This window comes from Antennarius striatus, chromosome 16 (genome assembly GCF_040054535.1).
Source record: "Antennarius striatus isolate MH-2024 chromosome 16, ASM4005453v1, whole genome shotgun sequence".
Lineage (NCBI taxonomy): Eukaryota > Metazoa > Chordata > Actinopteri > Lophiiformes > Antennariidae > Antennarius > Antennarius striatus.
The window spans coordinates 19,136,281-19,162,358 of NC_090791.1; the positions used below are offsets into that span (position 1 = coordinate 19,136,281).

General features: G+C 42.0%; 1 protein-coding gene across 1 annotated transcript in view; it reads left to right on the top strand.

Annotated features, from left to right (window-relative positions):
* Positions 1 to 16,415: 16,415 nt before the first annotated feature.
* si:dkeyp-72e1.9 (syntaxin-binding protein 4) overlaps positions 16,416 to 26,078 on the top strand; it is a 70,685-nt gene continuing 61,022 nt past the window's right edge. Inside the window, exon 1 of the mRNA XM_068336862.1 lies at positions 16,416 to 16,601. Coding sequence (XP_068192963.1) covers positions 16,537 to 16,601 — 65 coding nt within the window. The 5' untranslated portion in view covers positions 16,416 to 16,536. The remainder of the gene's footprint in view (positions 16,602 to 26,078) is intronic.

Consider the following 26,078-nt stretch of genomic DNA (forward strand, 5'->3'; position numbering starts at 1 on the left):
TGTGTGTGTGTGTGTGTGTGTGTGTGTGTGTGTGTTGAATGTAGCTGGGTGTGTATGTGTGTGTCAGTGTAAGGTGCATTACAGTCATGCTTTCCATTGAATTCCTCTATGAACTAGGCCGCCGGCTGAAGGATAGTAGGACAGAAGTGACTGACAAAGTATTATAGTAACATTCAGAAATGTTAGTATTATACTTAATGAACATCCATTTACATTATGATTGTTGAGAAGTAAGACATGTGGCAGCAGTAGCTCGGTCCACTAAGACTTGGGCTGGGGACGGGGGGGACGGTGGTTCAAAACCCGTGTTGGGCAAGAAAAATTTGGAGTCTGAGCTGACAGTGGGAGGTGTCAGCTAACCTCCCGAGAACTGCCAAGGCACCCTTGAGCAAAGAAACGTTCCCTTCACTCATTAGGGCGCACCAGCTGCCTGCTGCGCTACCTCCCCCTCCACTGCATGCCTACAGACCCCTGTGTGTGTGTGCTAGAGTGTGCTAACAATTTCCCTACGGGGATTAATAAAGTATATTACATTTACAGACATCGTTTTTGTAGGATTTGTGTAAATGTTTCTTTAGAAGAATCCTTCATTGTAAATTAAAGTAAAATGAGGTTAAATGCAGTGCTATTGGTTGCAGTGTCAGGTTGTGGTCAGGCCTCAGAGGACCAGGGTTACGGTTACAGATCCTGTGCTGACACAGATAGGTTCCACACATCAACACAAACAAACTCTGACCCAGTCTGTTCCAAGAACGACCGTTGTGCCGTTATGGTTCCATGACATTTTGTGTAAAAGCTTCAAAAATTGAATGAGGGGATGATCAGTGTTCCTTGTCTGAGGTAGTAACTGAAGCAAGAAAACTCACTGGAAAGATCTTCATGTAGGGATGAATGTTTGAGGTCCTGCAACTCATTACCTGGTAAATGGGGTACAGATCAACTAACTAATGTAGAGTTGGTTTGTCATGTTATTCTGCTGCAAATGTTATCAAAAGTCACACAAGTAGCCAATGCTGCTTTCTATGCAGTTTCAAAAGTGAACTTGTATTTTCTGATTTCCTCAGTAGATCGTGTCACTTATAAATACAGACATTTCTTCTATCCAGATGGTGCCATTACTCATATTTTTTATGTTTTCTCTTAATTTATTGACAATAATAACCTGTAGATACTTGAAACTAGTCTAAAATTTTGAACCATTAAAAAATGTGCTTTCTTACAGAAGACAAACCAAACTGTGGATGAGTGTGATCCAGAGTGAGCCCACTACTTCTATCCTAACCATAACCCTAACCCTAATCCTAACCTTAACCTTAACCTTAACCTTAACCTTAACCTTAACCTTAACCTTAACCCTAACCCTAACCATAACCCTAACCCTAACCCTAACCTTAACCCTAACCCTAACCCTAACCTTAACATTAACCCTAACCCTAACCAAAGACCCAATGGTTTGTCTGAACTTTGTTCCAGGGAAGCTTTTACACCTGTAGTTTTGGTTTAGGTTTGGATCAGTCTGAAAATGTCAAAAACTCTAAACCAAACAATGTAGTAAGTTGCATTGTGGGTAAAAATGAATGCTGTCTTGTTTTTGTAGTGCAGTGTTTGGACCATCCATCCACACCTATTTCTATCTACGACTGTACATACAAACGTTAGTACTGACATGTGGTATACAGTATATGCGCTTTGGCTCAGTGGTAAAGTGGGCGGTAGAGCGGGTTGTCCTATGATTTAAGATCGGCGGTTCGATTCCCGCTCCCGCCCCCCAAAAATACCCGGAGGTGAGCTGACAGTGGGAGGTGTCAACTCATCTCCGGAGGACTGCCGAGGCACCCTTGAGCAAGGTGCCGTCCCCTTTACAAATTGCTCATTTGAGGCGCACCAAGAAGGAGCTGCCTGCCACTCTACCTCCCCTGCATGCCTACAGGCCCCTCTGTGTGTGTGTGTGTGATACAGGGGCCTGTACTCACAAATATACATGTATGCATGCGTTTGTAATCAGTAGCTAGAGTGTGCATTCTTAATTTCCCTTTGGGGATCAAACCAGTATATAAAATTAAATTAATTTTTTTTTAAAATTGATAACCAATCGTTGTTTGTACCAGACACAGCTTCGTGTTTGGTCCTTGGAGAAAATGGTACTAGAAACTATGGGTTTCTGAATTTGACCTCACAAGAGATTTTAAACTTGACTTCAAGGTTATTTAGGTCTTCTCACCAGTCCTTGCAGCAACATGTCCAAAATATGAGGATTTTGCTGTAGGGCTACTGATTGTCTGAACATGTTTTGTCATTGTGTTGTTTTAATTCTTAGGAATTAAAAACACTAGAGTATAAACCTAGCATGTGTGAACATGACACCAGGAACTGAAACATTGTTCTGAGTTAAAGCTTTCTGAGGACCTAGAGTGAAACGTTCCTGTTATTCTGTCCATCCCTCTGTTGGAATGGAACACTGCACATCTGGGATGTCAGCCAGGGCCTCTGTTAGGAAAGGGTGGAATCAGCTCAAAGGAAGAGCTGGAACAATAAGCCAAGGCTGTGATCACAAACAATGGCAAGTAAGTTTTTCCATGGTCCTGTGCTTAGTTCACAAAGTCAACAGATCTTTGTTCCATTTCAAATTCTCCTTGTGGCTGGCAGCATTGCAATGAACCAAAAGTCCTCCTGGGGATCAATAATGTATTTTGATTGTGAAGACATTTCTTGTAGGTGTCGAAAGAAAGTACAGTAGTATTGTGTTATAACTGAATTACAGTCTGGGGTTCAGTAGTAGCCCAGTCAGGTGGTCCAGCACCTACAGAATACAGCGAGTGACAAGGAAGTGCTTCAAGAAGTACAACAACAACAACAACAACAACAATAATAATAATAATAATACAATAATAATAATAATTATTATTATTGTTGTTGTTATTATTATTGTTATTATTATTATTATTATACAGGCGGCACGCTGGCGCAGTGGTTAGCGCTGCCTTCTCACAGCACGGCGGACCCGGGTTCGAGTCCCGCTCTGTGCGGAGTTTGCATGCTCTCCCCGTGTCTGCGTGGGTTCTCTCCGAGTTCTCCGGCTTCCAACCACCTCCAAAAGCATGCGCTGGAGGTTGATTGGCCATTCCAAATTGCCTGTAGGAATGAGTGTGTGTGTGCATGGTTGTCCGTCTTTATGTGTGGCTCCGTGGTGCACTGGCGTCATGCCCGGAGTGTCCCCCACCTCACGCCCTATGCAGCCGAGATAGGCTCCGGCTCCCCGTGACCCGCTGCGGCGGATATAGTGGTGGAAATCTGAAGATGACTGACTGCCTGAATGACTATTATTATTATCATTATTACTATTAATGCGCAGTTTGATCAGTTTTATAGGGTCCCAGCTACTTGCATCATGGTACAGTATGGGACATTCTACGTATTTCAGAATTCATTCATTCATTCATGCATTCATTCATTCATGCATGCATTCATTCATTCATTCATCTTCTTATCTGCTTTTTCTGCTGTTGGTGGTCACAAGGGTTGCTGACTATCCCAGCTGTCTTATGGAAAACAGCCATTGGGAGTAACTTGGGTTCAGGATCTTCGATACATTGACATGTGGCCTGCAGGTCTGGAGATCGATCCCCCGACCACCTGACAAGCAGATAACCACTCTGCTTCTGTGCCACAGAAACCCCCGAGTTAATGAGATGTTAGACAGAAAATGCTACTTTTATGGTATAAATACAGCATAAGGACGTTTTTCTTTAACAATCATGAATAATGATGGCTCCAGGGATCTGCTTCATTGGAATTTGATCTGATTTTTTCTGTCAAGCGCACTAAAGCTAACTTCTTCAGGTGATGCTGATATGGCACAGGTCTGTCTTGGTGATGACAGGAGACATATTCCAGCTGGGTGTGGTTGGGGAGGCTGAACCAGGTTCTGTTCTATGGCTCCAGCGTGGAGCTGGACTGTTCAACAGGTACGGCAGCATTCTGATCATGAGCACACGCCTCCATTAGCCATCAGGACAGGCTCGTAAAGGCTTCATTTAGGACGAGTTCTGCATCAGGAGAGCTGCTGTACTGCAATGTCAGCAGGGTTTCAGCTGCTTGTCATTCTTGTAGCACTTATTATTATAGCCTGAGATGAAGAAGCACTGGACAAGCAGACCTATAGAGGTGTGAACACTGTGCAGATAAAAGTCATGGTAGAAATAAACTAAATAGAAATAAAAGTACTGTTGAAGGAGAAAAAGACATTTCTGAAGTTAACGTAGCTATAAAAGTTGGAAAACTCTGAATGGAAAACTGACTGAATGTCTCCACACCTGATCAGGATGCTACCAGGAAGATGATCCCTTCTCTGAGACTCCTTCCGAAGTTTCATCCTTCTTCTTCCCTCTTGGATTTGTTTGGGAGTTGATCCTCAAACAAATCAAGTCTGAGGACTGGGGATGTCTTGATTGCCCACTAAGACAAATACACTTTGTGATTTGGGGTTATCCAAATAAAATTGATTGGTTTATTGATTGGCCAATGGTTAGCTATAATGGTTAAGTTTGCTATCTATTTAACATCCTACAGCAAACAGATGCAGTCTGACATGCAAGGGAGAAAAGCTAAGATGGTCTAAGAGTCTTGATCGAAGAGCTGTTTGTCTTTGACATAGTTAACCAAAAGTCATTGTTCCCTTCCAGCCTGGCCCGATGCAGCTCTCTGGCAGAGTATTCCCTCTCCATTTGTGAGCATAGCGTGAGTGGGACACTATTATCGTTTATTTAACGTCTAAAAATATATGCCTGCAAACAACGACAGAAAGCTGCTTGTATGTATGTTTACAACAACCTACTGAATGAGGGTCGCACTGAAAATGTGGACAAGTGTTTATGTTTCAGTCATACCTCACAGGTGAGTGTGTCAAGGTACGACTTTGTCAAGAAGGAAATGCATTCTTGTCTTTGTTTAGCCCATAGTCCACATTCCCCAGGGAGGTGTGACCTTGGTAGATTTAAGGTGTGTCTGGCTGTCACCAAGGTTTTACTGCGTAGAGGAGGTGCTTCACAACAGGTGTGACAGGTATGACACACAACCCTGTAGATGCATTGCTGCTCAGGGTGGTGTCATGGTGGTGGATTGTTACAGTTGCTGTGAATGTTGTTTCACTGGATACTGTGTTAAATGTAACTAACACACACAGCTGATGCTTCACTAAAACAATAAAAAGTTTGAATATCTTTCAAAAGTTCCCAGGCTGACAGCTTGATTTGCAGTAACAAGACTTATTTCTGTAAAATTTACACTTATTTCAAAATAACTTGAGTGTGACATTGCCATGTGCTCATGCAACAATATAATTATTACACGTGAGTGTGTTATAATTTGTTGCTTTAGTGCAAAACATGACTATTATTGGACTGCAATGTGTGGCTTTAATACACAGCATGATGTCACAGATGTCTGTGTGATATTGTGTGATGCCTGTCACAGAACTGTCACATATCCAGCTGCCTCTTACCTGCAGGCCACCACTCACACACCCTTCAAGTGGATTATTCATGAGTCAAAATCTATCTGATAATCTCAGGCAGAGGCCTTAGGTCCATTCTTTGACTTCATTCCTCACTGCGTTATATTCTTGGAAGTTACGGTGACAGATAATTAAAGGAAATATACATTTAAACTGAATATAAAATAAAACGGAACTATGTGCTAACTATGTTGATAACATTTGAGATAAAAAATGCTTAAGTTACAAAAATATATGATAAAAATGTCGCCATTTTAAGAACTATTAAAGGTTATGTTCTAAAAAAAAATTTAGGTTCCAATACCTAAATTTTTATTTCAAAATTTACATTTCATTCAGAGGTATCCTCTTTCTAAAACAGGATAGGTGAAATTTTGATTATTTTTTTCCAAAAATTCTTCAGATTTTTCTTTTTCTTTCATGTGGACTAACCGCTTTAGTGCTTAAAATGGTTTTACTAAAGATTTAGGTTCACAGAAGCAGTGGACGATTTCACAAAGATGTACAATAAATAAATGGTCAGAAGGACATTTTGTCATATTGTTTGTTGATGAGATGCAGATAAAACGTAATCATGTTTCTAAATGGCTCATGATATCTGTGCATTTTCATTTGCCATTACTACATTCCATGTTTGGACCACCACTGGAGCAGCCCCCCTGTCGTCACACCCTGGTCTTGGATAGCAAACCAATGACCCTGCTGGCTATGGGCGAGGGGCGGGGTAGATTCCAGACACATCGCCAGCGCACCACAGAGCGTATTCGCAAAAATTTTATTTTTGCCAATACATGTTACACAAAAAACATTTTGTAGTATAAAATGAATTTATCACAGAGTGATAAAATGTGAAAGCACATTGCGATGATGAGCAGGATTCAGCATCAATGAATCACGTTTGACTTTTAAGAAGTCGTTCCTAATGCTTTTAACAGCTTAAATGGGTAGAAGTATACTTATTATTTACATGAGTCTTTGAACTGAAACAGTTTACATTTTAAAATGGAGGGAACAACATTATGTTCAAGCATTATTTTCTCTGGGCAGCAGAAGTTTCACAGAAGTATAGCAGGTGTAGGGTGTATTCAGAAACAGGTTCTCAATGACAGGAGTGTCACACACACACACACACACACACACACACACACACACACACACACACACACACACACACACACACACACACACACACACACACACACACACACACACACACACACACATACACACAGCTCATGTTAGCAGCATCCAATCACACATCAGAATGATACCGCACACATGCATACTTCACATCACTAGAATGGTATGATGGCAATCGGGCAACACACCCCTCGCCTTCATTGTCTGAGCTGAGGTCATGAAGCATGAACAAAGAAAACCTGAGTACTGCACACACTGCTGCAAAAATGCATCAGATCCTCTCATGATTTCTTATAATAGTATTTTTTTTACTACTTCTATTTTTCCATTTTCAGAAAAATTCTGCTTCTGCAGGTGTGGGAGGTTGCTTCATTCATTCATCTTCAGTACAGGGTACACTCTGGCTGTGACGCCAGTACACCACATGTAATGTATGTCCCTTAAATGCAGGCGGGGTGTCAGTGAAGTGGGAGTGTTATTGTCAATCTGCCCCTGTTAGCGAATAATACTTCACCACATACTGTATGTTTAGCAGCTTCTGGTACCAACTAGCAATCGAAAGACTCAACAGGTTGAAAATTGCTGATATCATTATACCATATAATAAATATCTGTATATCTTTTTTGATTGTTTCAACTTTTGTTGTCAAAGAATTATGGTTTTGATAACATATATAAACTGGTATTATATCTATATCCTGATATATCTTCCTGTGTTTTTTTTGTCCAGTCAGATTCATTGAAGATATATTAGCAATAACATGATGATAACAAAGTTATACTGATAGAACTTGAATAGTAATTTGCGTACTATTTCTATTTTCATTTGCCATTACTACATTACATGTTTGCAACACCACTGGAGCAGAGATTAAAGCCCAGTAATACCTGCTCATTCACCTCCCTGTGTGAGCACAGGGAGGTCTTGGAAAGCAAAACCAATGACCTTCCACTTAAGGTGACACTGCAGAAAGTGTGAGATCACATCACATTCCTACACCTCTGTGCATTCCTCTGGAATTCATTTAAAAGTCTGTCTTTGCTCAAAGAACCACACCTACAACTGGTATGTATGCATGTATGTGTGTGTGTGTGCATGTGTGTGTGTGTGCATGTGTGTGTGTGTGTGCATGCATGCGTACGTGTGTGTGTGCATGTGTGTGCGTGTGTGTGTGTGTGGGTGTGTGTGTGTGTGTGTGTGTGTGTGTGTGTGTGTGTGTGTGTGTGTGTGTGCGCATACGTGTGTGCATGTGTGTGTGTGTGTGTGAACCTCTTGTCTTGTGTCTGCCAGTCCCTCTTCTTTAATCAGACCTGAAACTACAGAGACAAAGTGTGCAGCCTGACGAACAGGAAGTGCTGCTCCTCACTGAATGCCACTGAATGGCGACACTTGGAGAATGTACTATGGAACTTGTTCTACCTGTAGTCAAGAGGCCATCAATTTGAAAGAAATACAGACCAGGAAAAGTGAAGCAGACCCTGCTATCATTCTATAATATAGACATGTAGTTGTATTTCTTCCTGAGTCAGGCTTTTCCACATCTTTGTAGCCTCTTCTCTAACATTCCTGAACCTTGCTGTAACTTCTGTACTGCTCTCAAAGAACAACACTGACTGGATTAGATAACTGACTGTGTTGTCCAATTGTGTTTCTTTCCAATAATGGTGGTTGATTTTGAACCAGTCTTGCAGTTTAAATCTTACGGTTTACAGTACGTTAAGATTAAAAGTTGCAACCTGTAAATGACTGCTTAAGTAAACTTGTTAAAACTGTACCTAATGTCGCTATCACAATATAATATCATGAGTGGTCCCTGGAGCATCAATTTATGTAATTGTCCCATGATAGAGAACTATTTCTATCTCAACAGAAAACTAAATAAATTTAAATGATAAAAATAAAGCCTCAAGAGTATTTATTTGCTACAGGATCTGCTGGTTCAGTCCTGTAACTAAACTCATACATTTATTGAGCCCAGAGTTCCTGTAAGAGTCAACAGCAACTGCATTTCAAACTACTTAATGATAAAATCCTACTTATTGTCCACAATATTTGTCACTTTTGAACTTCAAGACTCTAACAGTCTTATGAGCCTTTGAGGTCTTAAATGTCCCCCATCACAGTGACCGCTCCACATCCACGGCTACAAGTCAGGCTCAAACTACTATTTTGTATATACATTGCTCATAAAAATTAAATGAACACTTAAAAGAAACACATTAGATCCAATAGATCTCAATATGAAGTTGGATATCTCTACAAATAACGACAGGGCAATGTCTTAGGAACAAAAGGATGCCAAGTCTTTTCATGGAAATAAAAGTTTTCAACCTACAGAGGGCTCATTTGTGTAGACACCCTAAAATCAGAGGGAAATGAAGATGTGGCAGGCTAGTCCATTTTTTCAAAAACTTAATTTCTGCAACTCAAAATGCTTTTCAGTACCTTGTGTGGCCCCCACCAGCTTGTATTCATGCTAGACAACATCGCGGCATGCTCCTAATGAGACGACGGATGGTGTCTTGTGGCATTTCCTCCCAGATCTGCATGAGGGCATCCCTGACTGTTGTACAGTCTGAGGAGCAACCTGGCGGCACCTAATGGACCTAAACATAATGTCCCACAGATGTTCTATTGGGTTTAAGTCAGAGGATCGTGAAGGCCATTCAATTGTTTCAATTCCCTCATCCTCCAGGTACTGCCTGCATACTCTTGCCACATGAGGCCGGGCATTGTCATGCATTAGTAGGAAACCAGGACCTCCTGCACCAGCGTAGGGTCTGATAATGGGTTCAAGCATGTTATCTGGATACCTTATGGCAGTCAGAGCACCATTTCCTAGGCAGTAGAGGTCTGTGCGTCCCTCCATGGATACGCCTCCCCAGACCATCACTGACCCACCACCAAACCTGTCGTGTTGAACGACGTTGCAGGCAGCATAACGTTCCCCTTGTCTTCTCCAAACTCTTTCACGTCCATCCCAGGTGCTCAGGGTGAACCTGCTCTCGTCTCCAGGGCGCCAGTGGCGGTTTGCCAATTCTGGTGTTTTTGAGCAAATGCCAGTTGAGCTCCACGGTGCTGCGCAGTGAGCACAGGGCCCACTACAGGACGTTGGGCCCTCAGGCCACCTTCATGGAGCCAGTTCCTGATTGTTTGGGTAGAGACATTCACACCAGTGGCCCTCTGGAGGTCATTCTGTAGGGCACCGTCAGTGCTCAGCCTGTTCCGCCTTGCACAGAGGAGCAGGCATCGGCCCTGCTGATGGGTTGAGGACCTTCTAAGGCCCTGTCCAGCTCTCTGAGAATAACCACCAATCTCCTGAAATCTCCTCCATGCTCTGGAGATTGTGCTGGGAGACACATTAAACCTTCTTGCTGCAGCACGTGTGGCTGTGCCATCCTGGAGAAGTTGGGCAACCTGTGCAACTTCTGTAGGGTTAAGGAATCGCCTCATACTGCCAGTAGAGATGGTTACTCAAGCCAAAACCAGCACGAGTGGAAAACCAGCCAGAAAAGATCAAGAGGGAGAAACTTGAGATGACCTCCACATGTGAACCCAGTCCTGTTTCGAGGGTTTTCTAATTGTTGCCACTGTAGTGCACCTGTTGTTAATCTCATGAACACCAATACAGCTGAAAGTGATTAACGATGCCCTCAACTGCTGAACCAACCAGAATATTATCAGACAGGTTTAATTGATTTCATGCCAGGCCCAGTTAAAAAAGTGTGTCTTCAATTTTTGTGAGCAGTATATATTGAGTTTGGATGTGTTATTCCTGTCTGCTAGGGTAGTTTAGTGTGTTTGAAAACCATTTCATATGTTTGAAACCCATTCGACCTATCCCTGAACCTGGTGCCTCTTTGGTTTTCATTATTAGTCTGATAGTTAATTGCAATATTTCCCCCCATTTCTAGCTCAAGATTTTGTCTCTCAATTAATCTCAATTTTAATGTAGCATTTGTTTTTTCTTTTAATTTAGAAGGTTGAATATTTTTTTACCCTTATAAATGATTGATATTTTGAATCAGTAGATCTGGAATATTGCTTGCATCTCAATCACACTTTGATGGATGGTAGATCTTATGCAGATTTCATCATTTATTTATTTGCTCAAGCTATCTAAGAATTATTTATGCAGTCAGAACAAAATGTCTTGTAGAAGCCCCTATCCAACAATGGCTGTGAGTCATTTAAAAATGTTATTAACCAGAATCCAGTACATTGTGATGTCAGAGGCTCGTGGAATGCAGATGGATTGATGAGATGCATGTGGGAGAATGGTTTCCTAACTGCACCAATCAGCAGGCCTCCAATGTTCCATTAACATGATGATAATAGATAGATAGATAGATAGATAGATAGATAGATAGATAGATAGATAGATAGATAGATAGATAGATAGATAGATAGATAGATAGATAGATAGATAGATAGATAGATAGATAGATAGATAGATAGATAGATAGATAGATAGATAGATACTTTATTAATCCCAGAGGAAATTGCACATATCCACTGCTCAGGCATTACATAATGAATAAATACTGGATAAACACCAGGAGAAAAAGAAACACTGACATCACAGGACATACCACAACACATACACTACACTAACAGACACATGCAACACTAATAGGACATATGTTAAACTATAACTAAAATATAAACAGTATTAAATTAAGTAAAATAAAATAACAAATTAAAATAAAAAGTGCAATTGAAAATTAGCATGAGGCCCACATGGTGGGTAAGGTACACCCTTCTTACAATGTAAGGCATCACTATCTAATATCACAGCATCTATTTTCTATCTAATATCACAACTATCTAATATATAAGGCGTCACTATCTAATATCACAACATCACAACACCTTGGCCCCACTACACTGCAGCACAGGCTGACATCCCATCCCCTCCATTCAACATTCAACCGCATGCTGACCTCGCCACCTCCCCCCTGCTCCTCCTGAGAGAGTCATTGTACCCCCTGATGGCACAGGGCACGAAGGAGGACCTCAGCCTCTCTGTGGAGGCGCTGTGTGACAGCAGTCTGCCGCTGAAGGTGCTCCTCTGCTGGGAGAAGGTGGTGTGCAGGGGGGGGCTGGTGTTGTTCATGATGGCCCTTACTTTAGACATGGTCCTGCTCTCCAGAAGTGTCTCCACAGAGTCCAGGCTCAGCCCGACCACTGAGCCCGCTCTGCGGATGAGTCTGTTCAGATGGTCCATATCTCTTTTCCTGGCCCCCCCACCCCAACACACAATGGCGTATGACAGCACACTGGAGACTACGGACTGATAGAACATGAGAAGGAGCTTAGGACAGATGTTGAAGGAGGCCATCCTCCTCAGGAAATACAACCTGCTCTGCCCCTTCTTGTACACACAGTCCGAGTTGAGTGACCAGTCCAGTCTGCTGTCTAGCTGCAGTCCCAGGTACTTATAGTTTCCTACCACCTCCACCTCACTGCCCTCGATGATCACTGGCTGTGGAGAGGGAGGTGCCCGCCGGAACTCCAGCACCATCTCCTTCGTCTTGGATGTAGTTTCACGATAGGACTTATGGCCATGTACTAACGTGTACTCATGCAAAAACTGCCGCTGTGTGCTTCTGCTCAACAGGTGAAGAATAACTATGGAAGATAGGAAATCCAAAGGACTGGAAATCCCGCCCCCACTTCAACAACTACAACACAACTTGGACTGCAAATTCTATCTGGCCTCTCTCTGTGTCTCGCTCTTTTCCTTGCCCTGTCTCTATCCCCAGTATATTTCCTTTTCCACCCAACCGGTCAAGGCGGATGACCACCCTCCAGAGTCTGGGTCCTGCATGGATTTTCTTCCTCAATGGAGGAGTTTCTCCCCACCACTGTCGCTTGTGCTTGCTCTGAAGGGTTTGGTTGGGTTTTTCTGTCTGTTCAAGCGTTTTGAAATGTCTGTTGCCATGATTCAGCGCTATATAAATAAAGGTTGACTGATCTTTTATTGTTATTTGGTGCTACCTACTGGCGACAAACTGCAACTGCCCTTAGTAGAGAGTAATACACTAGTGTGGGTGGTTGTTTGTCTTTTATGTGTCCATGTGATGAATGCACGATTTATCAGTGGTGAAGTCCGCCTCCTGCCCAGAGTCAGCTGGGATAGGCTCATTTCTGGAGGTGGGGGGAAGCTGAAGAACCCAGACTGCACCCAGGAAGACACAGGGAAAACATGCAAACTCTGCAGACAGTGATCGAATCTGTGTGCACAGAAATATGTAAAATGTTATTGATTTCCTTTGATGTTTTACAGCAATACCAGGTACATATTTGGGTATCCCAGAAAGTGAATCAATCAATCGGTTTGTTTCAAAAATAGCCAGGTATGGTTTTAGTCCCTGGGGACACTCTATTGAGCTATATATAATAGCTCAAGATCCTACTTCTCTCATTTTAGTCTCTCTGCACTGGCTAACCTTAAAAGTCGTGATTTCAAATCTTTCTCAGGTATAAAGTCTTTATACCTGTTCAGAACATTGTGCTCCCAGGATGCAGGGGTACTTGTGAACCCTAGAGTCTCCAAACCTGGGTTATCGGGCTCCTCTCTTATGGAACCATCTTCTAACTGTAGTCCATTTAAAATTGCTTTAAAAGAATCTTTCAGACACAGCTTTTTAACTAAAACCAACTTTGGCTAGTACTTACTGTATATTGCTATAGGTTTGCTTTCTGGACATTCATGTCTTATGAATGTTGGGCTGGTCCTATCCAGCTTTACTAGAATAGAATATTGTCATACACTTCCCCTAGATCAAAAGCTACTGCTTTGATCTATGAGAAGCACTAGCTTTGATCTTTTACCTATCCAAGTAGGTCAGGGTAAAATCAAAGCACTAGCTTTGATCAATGACAGTAGGTCAGAGCACTAGCTTTGATCTTTGACCTAGCTTTGAACTACGGTCTTACCCAAGTCAGTGCAGATTCTTACTTACAAGAAGCCCTGTCTAAACGGGTGAAAAAGATTGTTATGGTAAATTTATCTACAAAAGATTGAGAAAATGATTGTTGCAGAAGGAAATACAAGACTATCTTTGATCTTTGGCCTATTCAAGTACTGTAAGTCAGGGTAAAATTTTCATTCAGGGGTGTTGCGGGATGTTGCAGTCTCTGACTGCATTGATTCTTGTTGCATATTGCAGATGAATTCCTGGCAGGTGACCTCATGGCTGCAGGAAGCAGATGAGATGAGGTGAACCCTGGACTTTCTCTGAGAGGCCGGTTCAAGGCTGCACCCCAACATTCAGCTTCAAGAGCTGCACCAATATTCAGACACAAATCCCTCCATGCAAGACATGTGGAAATGTTTTTCCTGAAGCTCACAGGGTTGGATCAGACATTCTAGAAGATTCTTCCCATTATGCATTGCCAGAGAAGAAAAAGGGTGTGACGTTAATACAATAGAGAAGGGGGGCGTGAACTCCAGAGTAATAAGAGAGGAGATATCAGACAAGCCGTGTTCAAGTTGTTGTGTTCTGTTTTTATTGCAGCCTTGAACCTCGTGAATCAGTAAAGGTTTTATTATTAACACAAAACACCAATCACTGTGCAAAGACATGGAAACCACAAATAAATTCTCTATACTATGCAGCCATTTAGTGATTTTCTTCGGAAACACTGATTTATCTGTTTAAATCATTGAACTTTAAAGATAAATAACTTCTTTCAACAGTGCTCTCCTTTGTTAGTGTTGTGTACGTCAGTATCTTATCAGTATTGCTTCCTGAAGGAGAATTGTTGCCAGTGTGATTGATCAATGAGCTGATTGTGAGACATGTAATCTGTAATCTTTCAATCTGTATGTTTTCATTTGAAAAAATACTTCATTTCTTCAAATATTGCAGGCTTTAAGTCATTAGACAAAATAATCACTCTGATTTCTGCTTCTGTGGGTTTAAACTTAACTCCAAAGATTTGTTTGGTAGAAACAACTCTACCTTCAGAAACCAGCGTGAGGAGTAACACCATGCACGTTTCTGTAACATGTCAAACGTTATTATTGACATGTACGCTATGGAATCTTTTCACTTAACTTCATTGTCAGTTTACTGTTTGTTTGTTTTTAACGGCCGTGCACCTCTGTCCTCATGAAGCCCATCACTGTAATTTGATATGAAGGAATGTCTTGAATTTATCTGCAGTGCAGACAGTTGCTGTTTAATATGTTTAGGAGGCAAGGAGACTTATTTTATGTTGGATAAACTGAAAAATCTCAGGAGGAGCCGGGGGTGGGGGGGTGGCGAGGTCAGCATATGATTGAATGGAGGGGAGGAGATGGGATGTCAGCCTGTGCTGCAGTGTAGTGGGGCCAAGGTGTTGTGAAAATGTAGTGATATTAGATAGTGACATGCCTTACATTGTAAGAAGGGTGTACCTTACCCACCATGTGGGCCTCCTGCTAATTTTCACTTTCACTTTTTATTTTTATTTGTTATTTTACTTAACTTAATTTTATACTGTTTATATTTTAGTTCTATTTTAGTAAATGTCCTGTTGGTGCTGCATGTGTCTGTAAGTGTGGTGTTTGTCTTGTGGTATGTCCTGTGGTGTCAGTGTTTCTTTTTTTCCTTGTTGTTTGTCCAGCGTTTGTTCATTATGTGATGCTTGAGCAGTGGATATGTGCAATTTCCTCCAGGATTTATAAAGTATCTATCTATCTATCTATCTATCTATCTATCTATCTATCTATCTATCTATCTATCTATCTATCTATCTATCTATCTATCTATCTATCTATCTATCTATCTATCTATCTATCTATCTATCTATCTATCTAAATCATTTAGGAATTTTTGACTCATTATTCATCCAACTGCTTTTCTTCTAACTTGGCTTAGTTGAATTTTATGAATGTTTTGATGTTTTAAAACCACACCAAACAGCAAAACATTAAGTCTAAAGAAAACTATAACCACCTTTGTTTGTGGGAATGGGTTGAGAACCATCACCGGACACGGGAAAGGGCGTAGCACTATTGAAGGGAATAGTGAACGAGCGAATGAACTAAACAGCTTTTTCAATTGGTTCAGCTCCCCCACCACTCCCGGCTCCTCGTCCCAGGCCTCTCCCGGCCCTGTGAACCGCTCCACTGATGCTCCGTCCTCCTGTGCTTCCTCTCCTTCCACCCCTGCCACTCCTCCCGGGCCCACTCCAAGAGCTGCAAAGCTCAACGGCCCAACCTAACCACTGGACTGCCAACCTCGCCACGACATCCTGCTCCCACCACGACCGAGACCGCCATCACTGCAGACCTGGTGACGACAACGCTAAGGAGGCTCTGTTCCTGTAAGGCGGCTGGACCGTCTGCAGAGTAGAACCAGGTAAACTAGAATGACGTAATGCAGAGCCTTTGAGGCTCACCTGCCTGCTGTCAAGACTCCCAGGTCCTCCAAGCTGGTGAAGGACTTTGACCTGGTTTTCTTAATTGGAACTTGAACTCAGCAGCTGTCCTCCACAGGAGGTCTACATGTTCCAGGGCACGCACGCACGCGCACACACACACACACACACACACACACACACACACACACACACACACACACACACACACACACACACACACACACACACACACACACAGAGGAATTTTGTCAAATGGATGGGTTCAGGTCAGTCAGCAGGGAAAACAGCCCACGTGTCCGTGAGATTAGAGTGGATTTACAGACCGTCATGTTACCGGTCTCATTGATTTGAAGGGAAATGAACGCTGACACATCCACGCAGTCAGCGGGGGCGCACGGCCCCACAGCCCGGGGCATCCGAGCGGAGTGATGCGTCTGTGGACAGCAGCTGTGGGTCGTCCTCCCGTAACGTGTCGCTGTGGACGTGGACCGGACCTGTGCTGGAGGACATGTCTTTGCTGAAACAGCGGGGAAGGGAGCTCGAACGTTTCGACGGATTGTCGCTCATTTACTGGTACGTGAAAAGTTAGTGAGTCCACAGCCGTGGGTCCCTCTGGTGCAGAGCCAGAGAGAACTATCCATGAGCAAATTAGGATTTTTAGATGATTTCCACATGAATCGTGTCCTGTGGTAAACATGGAATTATTCATGGTCTTTTGATTTTTTTTTGGCCAGGCTGGATTGACCGGGTGACCTTTATGGGGTTTAATCCCAGCATCATGTGTCGGGATCATGATGATATGGATAACCTCGATTTCGCGTCATGTGTTGTCGATTTAGGTTGAATTGAGGTGATTTGCCTTTTACCTTTTTGACATTTATGATATTGTGGGGTTATTTTTGTCCAAACTACTTCCTTTCAAAATAAAATCTTGCACTTTTCTTTTTCACTGCATCAGTTGCTGCTCAGAATTAAACCTCAGAGATGAAGCAAATTTATTTTTAGATTACAGTTACAAAAAAAGTAGACGGTTTTACTATGGAGTCATCAATGCTAAGGAGCAGCCCACTAGATAAACAACAAACACTTGATGGACAATAAGAACTAACCAACAGCACCAGTTAGAACAACCACCTCTACCAGGAAAAAAACCCACATGAGATGAAAAGAGAGTGATCCCAGGAAAGTAGGGCGATTTGGAAGGCAAGTCATTTTGTTCTTGTATCATGTCCTGAGAGGGGGACTCAGTCAGCTAAATGTGAGTGCTGAATGGACTGCTGGGGATGGGGTGGGGTGGGGGGAGCCCTTAAAGGCAGACTGAAGGAACGGGTTCCAACACACACGGGCAGTCATCATTTACTCTCCCTGAAACAGCCTGAAAGACTCGCTCATGATTCTGTCCTCCAACAAGCTGCCAGAGCTCTGGGACTACTTTCTCATTTACATCTCAGGTGCCCTGGAGTTTAACCCCGACAGCCAAGACATAGACTTGGGACTGTTTCCCCTCAGGATGAACCCCACGATTAAGACCAGGTAGGTGTGACACAGGGAGGGATGGTGTGGAGGGTTATGTCAGACAAAAGACCCGGAGAAATATCCATATTTATGAGTCGTAACACAAGATTGATGGATCACATTTGTTAAGTTCAGTCTTATGTACAGAGCAGTTATATGCAGAATAACCCTGTGTAACAAGTAGATGGAATTCTGAGGCGAACAGCAGAAGTGTGGTTCATATTTGTAAAGGGAACAAATGAGACATAAAGGTAATAAAGACTGTATCCAACAATATTTCTACACTGTAGGTTACCAATCAATCAATCAATCAATCAATCCATCAAAACTTTATTACAGAAATAAGTCACAGATATGAATACAAGACAATACAAGAATTCAATTTCACATCTTTTGATACCTCTGCTAAGGCAATAATGTATTTTTTTTATGTCCATGAAAAAAATCACCAGACAGATTTCCACAGAAGTTGCTAGAAGTGTGTAGCATGTGGCTAGTAGTGTTTGAGGTCATATAATTGCAAAGGCGGCAACAACAAGGAGGTTGTTACCTTAGTTTGTTGGCGGTATAACTGTCTACTAGAGGTGGAGAAAGTCTCAGACACACCAGATTGTGTGTTTTCTTTCTTCTGGTGCATTGGGTCTTGCGGTGCGTAGAGAGATATCACAGAAGGTAAAGACCGATCGGTGTGTTTGGAGCTGATCAGAGATGTATCTGTCCAAATGTGATTGGAAACTACCTCCAGAAAGTGGTTTCAATCCGTCTTGAAAAAATTGTATGTGGTTTGTGACTGTTCAGACTACATCCGCTTTCAATCTGGATGGGCTAAAAATCAAATTTGCCTGCCAGTCTGAATGCAGCCTAAGCAAGAGTTCATTCTATATAAAAAAAAAGCTGAAATGAAGGTGGAAAGTTCCCATTAAATTGTGGGGCAGATACGAGAATTTATTTCATCCCACTTCAAAGCGGTGATGTATTGTAATTGTCAGCGTTTGTGTGTTCGTCTGTCCATCCGTTAGTCCACCAAATATCTTTGCAACCGTTGCAGATAGAAAGATGAATCAAAAAGCACATTACTCAGGCAACAAAGGGGATGAAAATGAGGTGATGGCCTTGACCTTGAGAAAAATAGGACGAGGTAAAATTTCAACTTTTGTACACTCAGGAACTGGATAAGATAGAAAGACGGGGAAGTAGGTCAGTGTAAGACCGTAGATCAAAGCTACTGCTTTGATCCATGACAGTAGATCGGAGCACTAGCTTTGATCTTTGACCTATGCAAGTGGGTCAAGGTAAAATTTTGGATTCAGGGATGTCGCAGGATGTTGCAGTGTCTGATTGCATTGGCTCTTGTTATATACTGTATTTGCAAGTTACTCTACAGATTGCTGGCTGTATCAGAGCTTAGAAATTAATATTCTTTTTAAAGCTAATTTCTGCCTGCAATGGCAGGGCTCGACCATTTTGGTCGCATATGCACCCAAATTTTTATCTGTGCGACTATATTTGGGAGCACCGGTGTGACTAGGGAAAAAAATCTGGTGTGCTTTTATTCCCCCCTCTTCTCTGTCGCTCTTTCTCTCTCTCCATAGAGCAGGGGTCACCAAATGGCAGACCGCGGTCCGGATCCGGACCGCGTGGTGGTTCTGTCCAGACCTGTGACCACTCCATGATAAATTCACGAGAGTAGATTTTCTTTACTGATGGTCACGGCTACAGATGGCGGGCGCTGCTCCTCCAGTTAATACGGTAGTAGCGCCACTCAGTTCAACCAATCAGTTTGTTTGTTTACCTGCTCTGTCAGCGTACCAGGAAGTGAGACAGCTCGCTGCCACTGTGAGTTTACCGCTACAGGAGCACAGAGGAAGGGAGACAGCAGAGCTCCAAATGAAGGGAGGTTAATGAGGAAAACCGCTGGTTAACAATGAGTGGACCAAATTTATGTTTATTCCTTCATCAGGCAGTTCAAAACCATTTTACTTCATATGGTCTGAACACGTAGCATGAATTAAAAGTGGTAACATGAAGCACCACTATGAAACAAAGCACAGATCTTTTGCGCAGAATTATCTCTTGAAGTCCGAGCTGAGGGCAAAATGACCGAGAAAAATGCAAACCAATGTTCACTAAAGGCATGGTGGGGATGGGGGCAACATAAAACATCTTGTAGTGATGGGACTGTTGTGAGGAAGTGCTTAAAAGCTGTTGTTGACATTTTGTTTGGGGGAAAACAGAAAAATGAGATGTGTGGAAAAACTCCCGATGTCAGCTTCAACAGCAACCACAAAATCAGAAACATTAACAGAGCGAGCACCATGCATATCTGTGGACATTGATGAGTTGTAGCTTGTGTATGTGTGTGTCAGGTTCCTTCACAAAGATAAGGAGCTTTTTGCTGAGTGTAACTCCACTATGAAACACACACAAGAGGAGAGGACATACATGCAGCAATAAAAGATGCTGATCAAGTCCAGTGGTGTCTTTCAACAACATTACAGAGACCACCACAAGGTGACCACCACCAGGTGACCACCACAAGGTGACCACCACAAGGTGACCACCACAAGGTGACCACCACAAGGTGACCACCACAAGGTGACCACCACAAGGTGACCACTACAAGGTGACCACCACAAGGTGACCACCACAAGGTGACCACCACAAGGTGACCACTACAAGGTGACCACCACAAGGTGACCACCACAAGGTGACCACTACAAGGTGACCACTACCAGGTGACCACCACAAGGTGACCACCACAAGGTGACCACTACAAGGTGACCACCACAAGGTGTGCACAGGCACACCAAGTGTACAAGGTTACTTGTGTACAAGTAGATGACTGTCAGGCCACATGCCCCTTTCTCTCATGAAAAAAATTCTGTTTGCATTTTTCCCCTGAAAGAGCCAGTTTTTATTCATGCTTTCTGAACATGTTAATGTTTTTTTGCTTGAAGTGGAGGCCTTCGGTTCTTTAGGCTGGGATGTCTTTAATTTACGAGAAAAAGGATTATTCAGCTCTTTTTGCACTTTATTTTTTAATTCTGAGGTTTTTGTGTTCTTTAATCTAACATAAAGGCTTAAAATGTATTTGCCTGGGTCTACTTTTATTTATGGTGCGGTAAAAGAGCTAGCTGTGCACTCACTTAAACATATCCTGCATTGAGATCATCAGACTTTCTGGTGGAGGATGTTTCTGCTGTCAGGCCACAGCAGATATCTGTCTGGATTTGGTAGATGAGGCTCTAACAGAAAGAAGGAAAGGATGACCGTCCTTCTGGATCACTGGGTGGCTGTCTCAGAGTTGTTTACATATAGCAATAAGACCATAGTCAGTGGATTCGAGCTGAAACCCCAGTCATACAAGTTTACTTGAATGAACACGTGACACTTTTGCCACTTTTGCTTTTGTGAACCATGATTTAACCACGGGTACGTTTTGAGAGTTTGTGAGAGGAATAGACGAGAGTGTGGCATCTTTGTACGTGTATTCGCTCTGTTTTTTTGCTGTTTCCCCTTTGGGGATCACTAAAGTATATAAATAAAAATACATTAAAAAAAATTTAAAATCTATCTATCCATCGTCTCTTTTGGATTTTATGTCAACGTGATTATCTGGCTTTTATGAATAAACATGATTTTAAAAATTAAAAAAAATAAAGTGTATGGTATGTGTGGCTTTGTGTTGTTATAGGGACAGTGTCCACAGGCTGTGGGAGCCATGTCAGGTGTGACTGGATGCATTCTGACAGATTATTTACTCGTCTCTGTCTTGTGGAAGTCAGTCCACTGGTGGCAACAAGCTCCACTTGAATTTTGCTGTGGCAGAGGAAACATACTCCCATTAAGTCACCTGGACTTAGCATCTTTCATCACCTTGTCTGGTAGACTTTGTGACAATGCACATTCTCTCAGTTGTCATTGCCCCCTAAAGTGAAAATCACAAGAGACTCGTGAAAGGTGTGTGAAAACAAAAACAACTCCAATGCTTGCATAACAATCAGTTTTCAGGACTGAAAGTTGTTCATTAAACACTGTAAGGCTAAAGTAGCTACTACAATTTCCATTCCTCAGTCAACTGTCTATCAATGGACATCCTCTTATCCTGTCAGACCAGATTAGGATCAGTGAGAAACCTTTACCTGAAGATGTGTCTTGATTCTCAGTGAGGTTCAGGTCTGGCTGGGGACATTCAGCACTGTCCTTAAGCTGCTTGGCAGAATACTGTGGGTAACCATGCTTAGAGGTGAATCTTTATCCCATTTCTTTAGCAAGTATTTTATATCCCTCTGCCCACGAACTGATGAGCGATAGTCATTGCTATGTTGATCCATGTCTATTTATGCATTGGTCCATCGGTTTGTCTGTCTGTGTTTGGAGGATGTCTTGCAAACCATAGGTAATGGTCTCTCAATGTAATTTTTTTTTTTCATTTCAAATATGACAAATCTTGAATCACCAAATTTTGAAATGTACCAATGTGGACATACTGGTAGTGACTGGTAGTGGAAATGTGATAAACTGAAAATTCTGGGACAATGCATACAACTACCGAATCCTGGCAGATGAATGACTGGCAAACATGCAGTTTTTCTCGGCAGCACGGTGGGACATTGAATAGCGCTGTCACCTCACAGCAAAGGTTCAACTTCTTTCTGTTCACAGTTTGCATGGTCTTCCCATGTCCGTATGGGTTCTCTCTCGGTTCTCCGGCTGCTTCTCCCCTCCAAAAACATGTAACTTAGTTCAACTGGTACATCAAATTGTCTGTAAGTGTGAGTGTGTGTTTGATTTTCAAGTTGCCCTGCGATGAGCTGGCATCTCATCCAAGGTATACCCTTCCCCTTCATAGTCAGCTGGGGTAGGTTCCAGCAGACCTGTGACGTAAGGTGAACACTTGGCTGTAGACAAGATGATTGTGAACATCTTGTCTTCAAGAAAATGGATAGATGGAAGAAGATCATGAAACTGTCACTGCTGAGACCCCTGGGAATAAAAGGGTGTTATGTTAGCCTAGCTACCGTGTTGAAGATGAATCTTGGATTGCTCTTGTTCTCCTCTGTTGGTGATGATTAATATGTTGCTGTGGACTTGCAGAGGGCCTTGAGGCTGTTCTGTCAGATTAAACAAGACTTAATCAAAATAGTTCAGCGCAACATTCTCCCCAGCCTTTGGGTTCTTTGCTTTAGTGATCTAATTTTAGAGGTAAACTGTGGAGCTTGCCTTTTCAGTTTACATTATTGAAGTTTTGAATGTGCTCTCAATTGACTGTTTTCTTCATCATTGTTTTCACACAGTTTGTTGTTCCTAGTTTGAATTGTAGCCACACTGCCACATTTGTGGTGGTATTGGTCTGTTTTCACAGATGCCTGACGCTGCCTCCAATCTGCACAGATCTGTTCTTTTGTTTATTTCTTCAAATTTTATAGTGAATTTGTTGAACAATAACTTTTTTTCCCCTCTTGATCGAAGGCACTGTACTGAGTGTCTCCAGTAAAAAACAAACATGCTTTTGTAGTCTTGTGTCAACTTCACTGGTTCCATCCCTTTGACTGCAATGTGGACATTGTTATGGCAACTTTGAGTACATATGGCCCTGAATGTACCTATGAATATTGCCTTATTTGCTGGTCAATCCGTACCCAGAAGGAGGAACCCACAGGGAAAACCCCCATGCACACACCTATATGCATGACAATGCTTTCACTACTACCCCAGGGCTATGGTATGTCACGGATTATGCGCAGCGGAGATCCACCACAGAATAGTACAGGCCCTGGCCCTAAATTTATGTCTGAACAGGATTGATAGAGAGCTCCAAAGCACCAGCAACCAGAATCCCCTAACCTACCTCCATTGGCAGAAACTCTTAGTGGAACTGTCCAGTTTTCTGTATCTCCAGAACTCCTGCCCTGGTATTTGGGTTCAGTTGGGTTCTGTTGGGTTGCAGCGTGACAAACCTATTTGGGATAGGATAGGATGGCGGCTACTCTCTCTCGCTAGAGCGGTTCTTTTGTGTTTGTTTTTTTTACTGCCTGTGAGTCTGAGAAGTCTGTAATTTCATCTGTGCTGTATGCCGTGCATATACGGTACATTTGACAATAAAGTTGACTGTAAATAGCCTCTAGTATACTGGGGCTGTCAGTGCTCTTCTATGTGATGTTGACAGTCATCCAATACAGAGCACCTTCAGTCTCCTCATTAGTAAATGGCCTGGAGGTGCAAATGTTTGTTCTTCTGTTTTTCGGTGGTTGTAGCCTACTGCTGTCCAATCCCTGTGTTTCTCAGCTCTTAGTGTTGATTTATTTGAAAAGTCTGACCACTGAAACTCTGTAAAGCATTCATGTAAGCTCTAATCTGAGGTATTGTTAATTGGCTTTTTGTGGGGCTGGTTACTCTAATGAACTTATCCTCCGCAACAAAGATAAGCTTTGGATTTCTTTGGACATGTGAGCCGATGCCATCATAGCCTTTAATGACATGAATTTACTGAATCTGGGGTCTTAATGATGGACTGTTGTTACCTGGGTGGCACAGTTGTGCAGTGAGTAGCGCTGTCGTTGCACAAGAAGGTGGTTCCCGGTTCCAGTCCTGTTCTGTGCGGAGTTTGCATGTTCTCTCCGCGTCTGCGTGGGTTCTTTCCAGGTTCTCTGGCTTTGTCCCTACTCCAAAAATATGCACTTGTCATGTTTTTGTCATATCTAGTTTGATTGTGGTGATTTCCCTGTAACGTGCTCTAAGGGAATCTTACTAACATGCTTTGGTTGATTACTTCTTTCATTAATGTACAGTTTTGAGAGGCGCACCGATGAGAAGAGAAGGAAGCTCGTTGTGGAGGCCATGAATTGTTGTGCTTTATGTTGGAGAAAGAGCATCTATGCAAACTACAGTACATTTGTCTAAGGGAATTTTTCTCAGCAGATCCTCTGAGGGTCAGATACTCTTTTGAAGTAAAATAAAATAAATATTCTATGCTAACTAATATATTATTATTTGATCAAATGTAAAGTGTCAGATTTATAATAACTGAGGCCTGTTGCTTTTATTTTTATTTGTATGCAATTGTTGATGTGCAGGACTTGAGCTTATAATGCTCTTCTATGTGATTTTGGCAGTTGTTTTTGAAACACCACAACTGTGTGCTTTTGTGTGAGGAAAAATGAGCTTGCTAAACAAAAGAAATGTTAAAGAGAGAAATAAGGTTATCATGATTTGTGCACAAGTTACTTTTTCAAAAGCCGTTTGTTTTATTTGATTTAAACAATAAAAAATAAATTTCACTGCTCTACGCCAACAGGGACATTATCACAGAAATAACTTTATCATGGTTGATGGTTCCAATGGATGAGGCATTGAAGGGTGTTTTTTGGTTACTTTTGAACTCATGACATAAATTAATTTTCAATGCTGGCAACTTGTGGTGCTATTTCTGCTTAACTGTTAGCTATGAAAATGTAATGTCAAAAAATGAAGTAAATATGTTGTTAACATCAGCAATGCTTCAAATAAAGATGCAGAGAAAGTGAAGTGCACACTGTGTTCAATGTAAAAACTGGAAAGATATAAAAATAAAACTGTTGGAATAACAGCTAGATCAAAACTAAATAAAATTTCAGCAACAGTCAAAAATACTATTAACAAACAGCAGGGGACAGCATCTACCACTGTAACATTTAGTCTGCTTTGACACAAAAGAAACAGACAGGCATATCTGTCATTAACTGTGACTCCAGGAAGGAAGTTGTTTTCATCAGCATTTGTCTTCTGTGTAATACTGTGTGTTAGCAGTACACAGACAGGTGTGATGGGATTGGGATGTGGATGAACACAGTCAGAATAGGGTTTTTTTTTGTTTTGTTATCATTTTGTGAAGTGACAGGTTTCTCTATTTACATGTCATTCATAAACTGAATAATTAGTGTACGATCAAAACTTGCTTGAAGGGTTGGAATTCATCAAAGATGAAATGTATGATGAGTGAAAGGGAATCAAAGGCAAAGAGTAAAGAGTTGTCTTTCGTTTTTTTCAAAATTGAAAATAGTGCCTTTTGGACTGTTTGCTAGAGAAACATCCGTGGTCCTGATTTGTGTCATGGCCCCCCAGTTGGACTCTTTGCACCGGTGTCCACTGGCAGGTTTTCAGAATGACGCAGACAGATAGCAAGGAGTGAGTTTGAAAACCTGTCAGCCTGACTCCACTTCCCTCCAACACAGCAGAGGGAACTGTTTATCTGTTACGCTAAACATTTAAGACGACCAACTTCATTGTGTCTTTTCAGAAGCACTTTTTGTCCTCATTGGGCCTCATTCAGTTGGTCCCAAAATCTTAGTGGCTGATAAAAAATGCTGAATGTTGTGAATGGTATTTAAATGCTATTTCACATTAATGTCTGTGGCATCTACAGTATGGGGATGAGCAACAGTCACTTTTGCAGAACCAACTCCAAAGACATTGTTTTCAACAGTTTGTCTATTTCGGGTTATACTTGTGCATTTGAGTTGGAGGTTTTTTTTTAAGGGAAAGGTACATCACCAG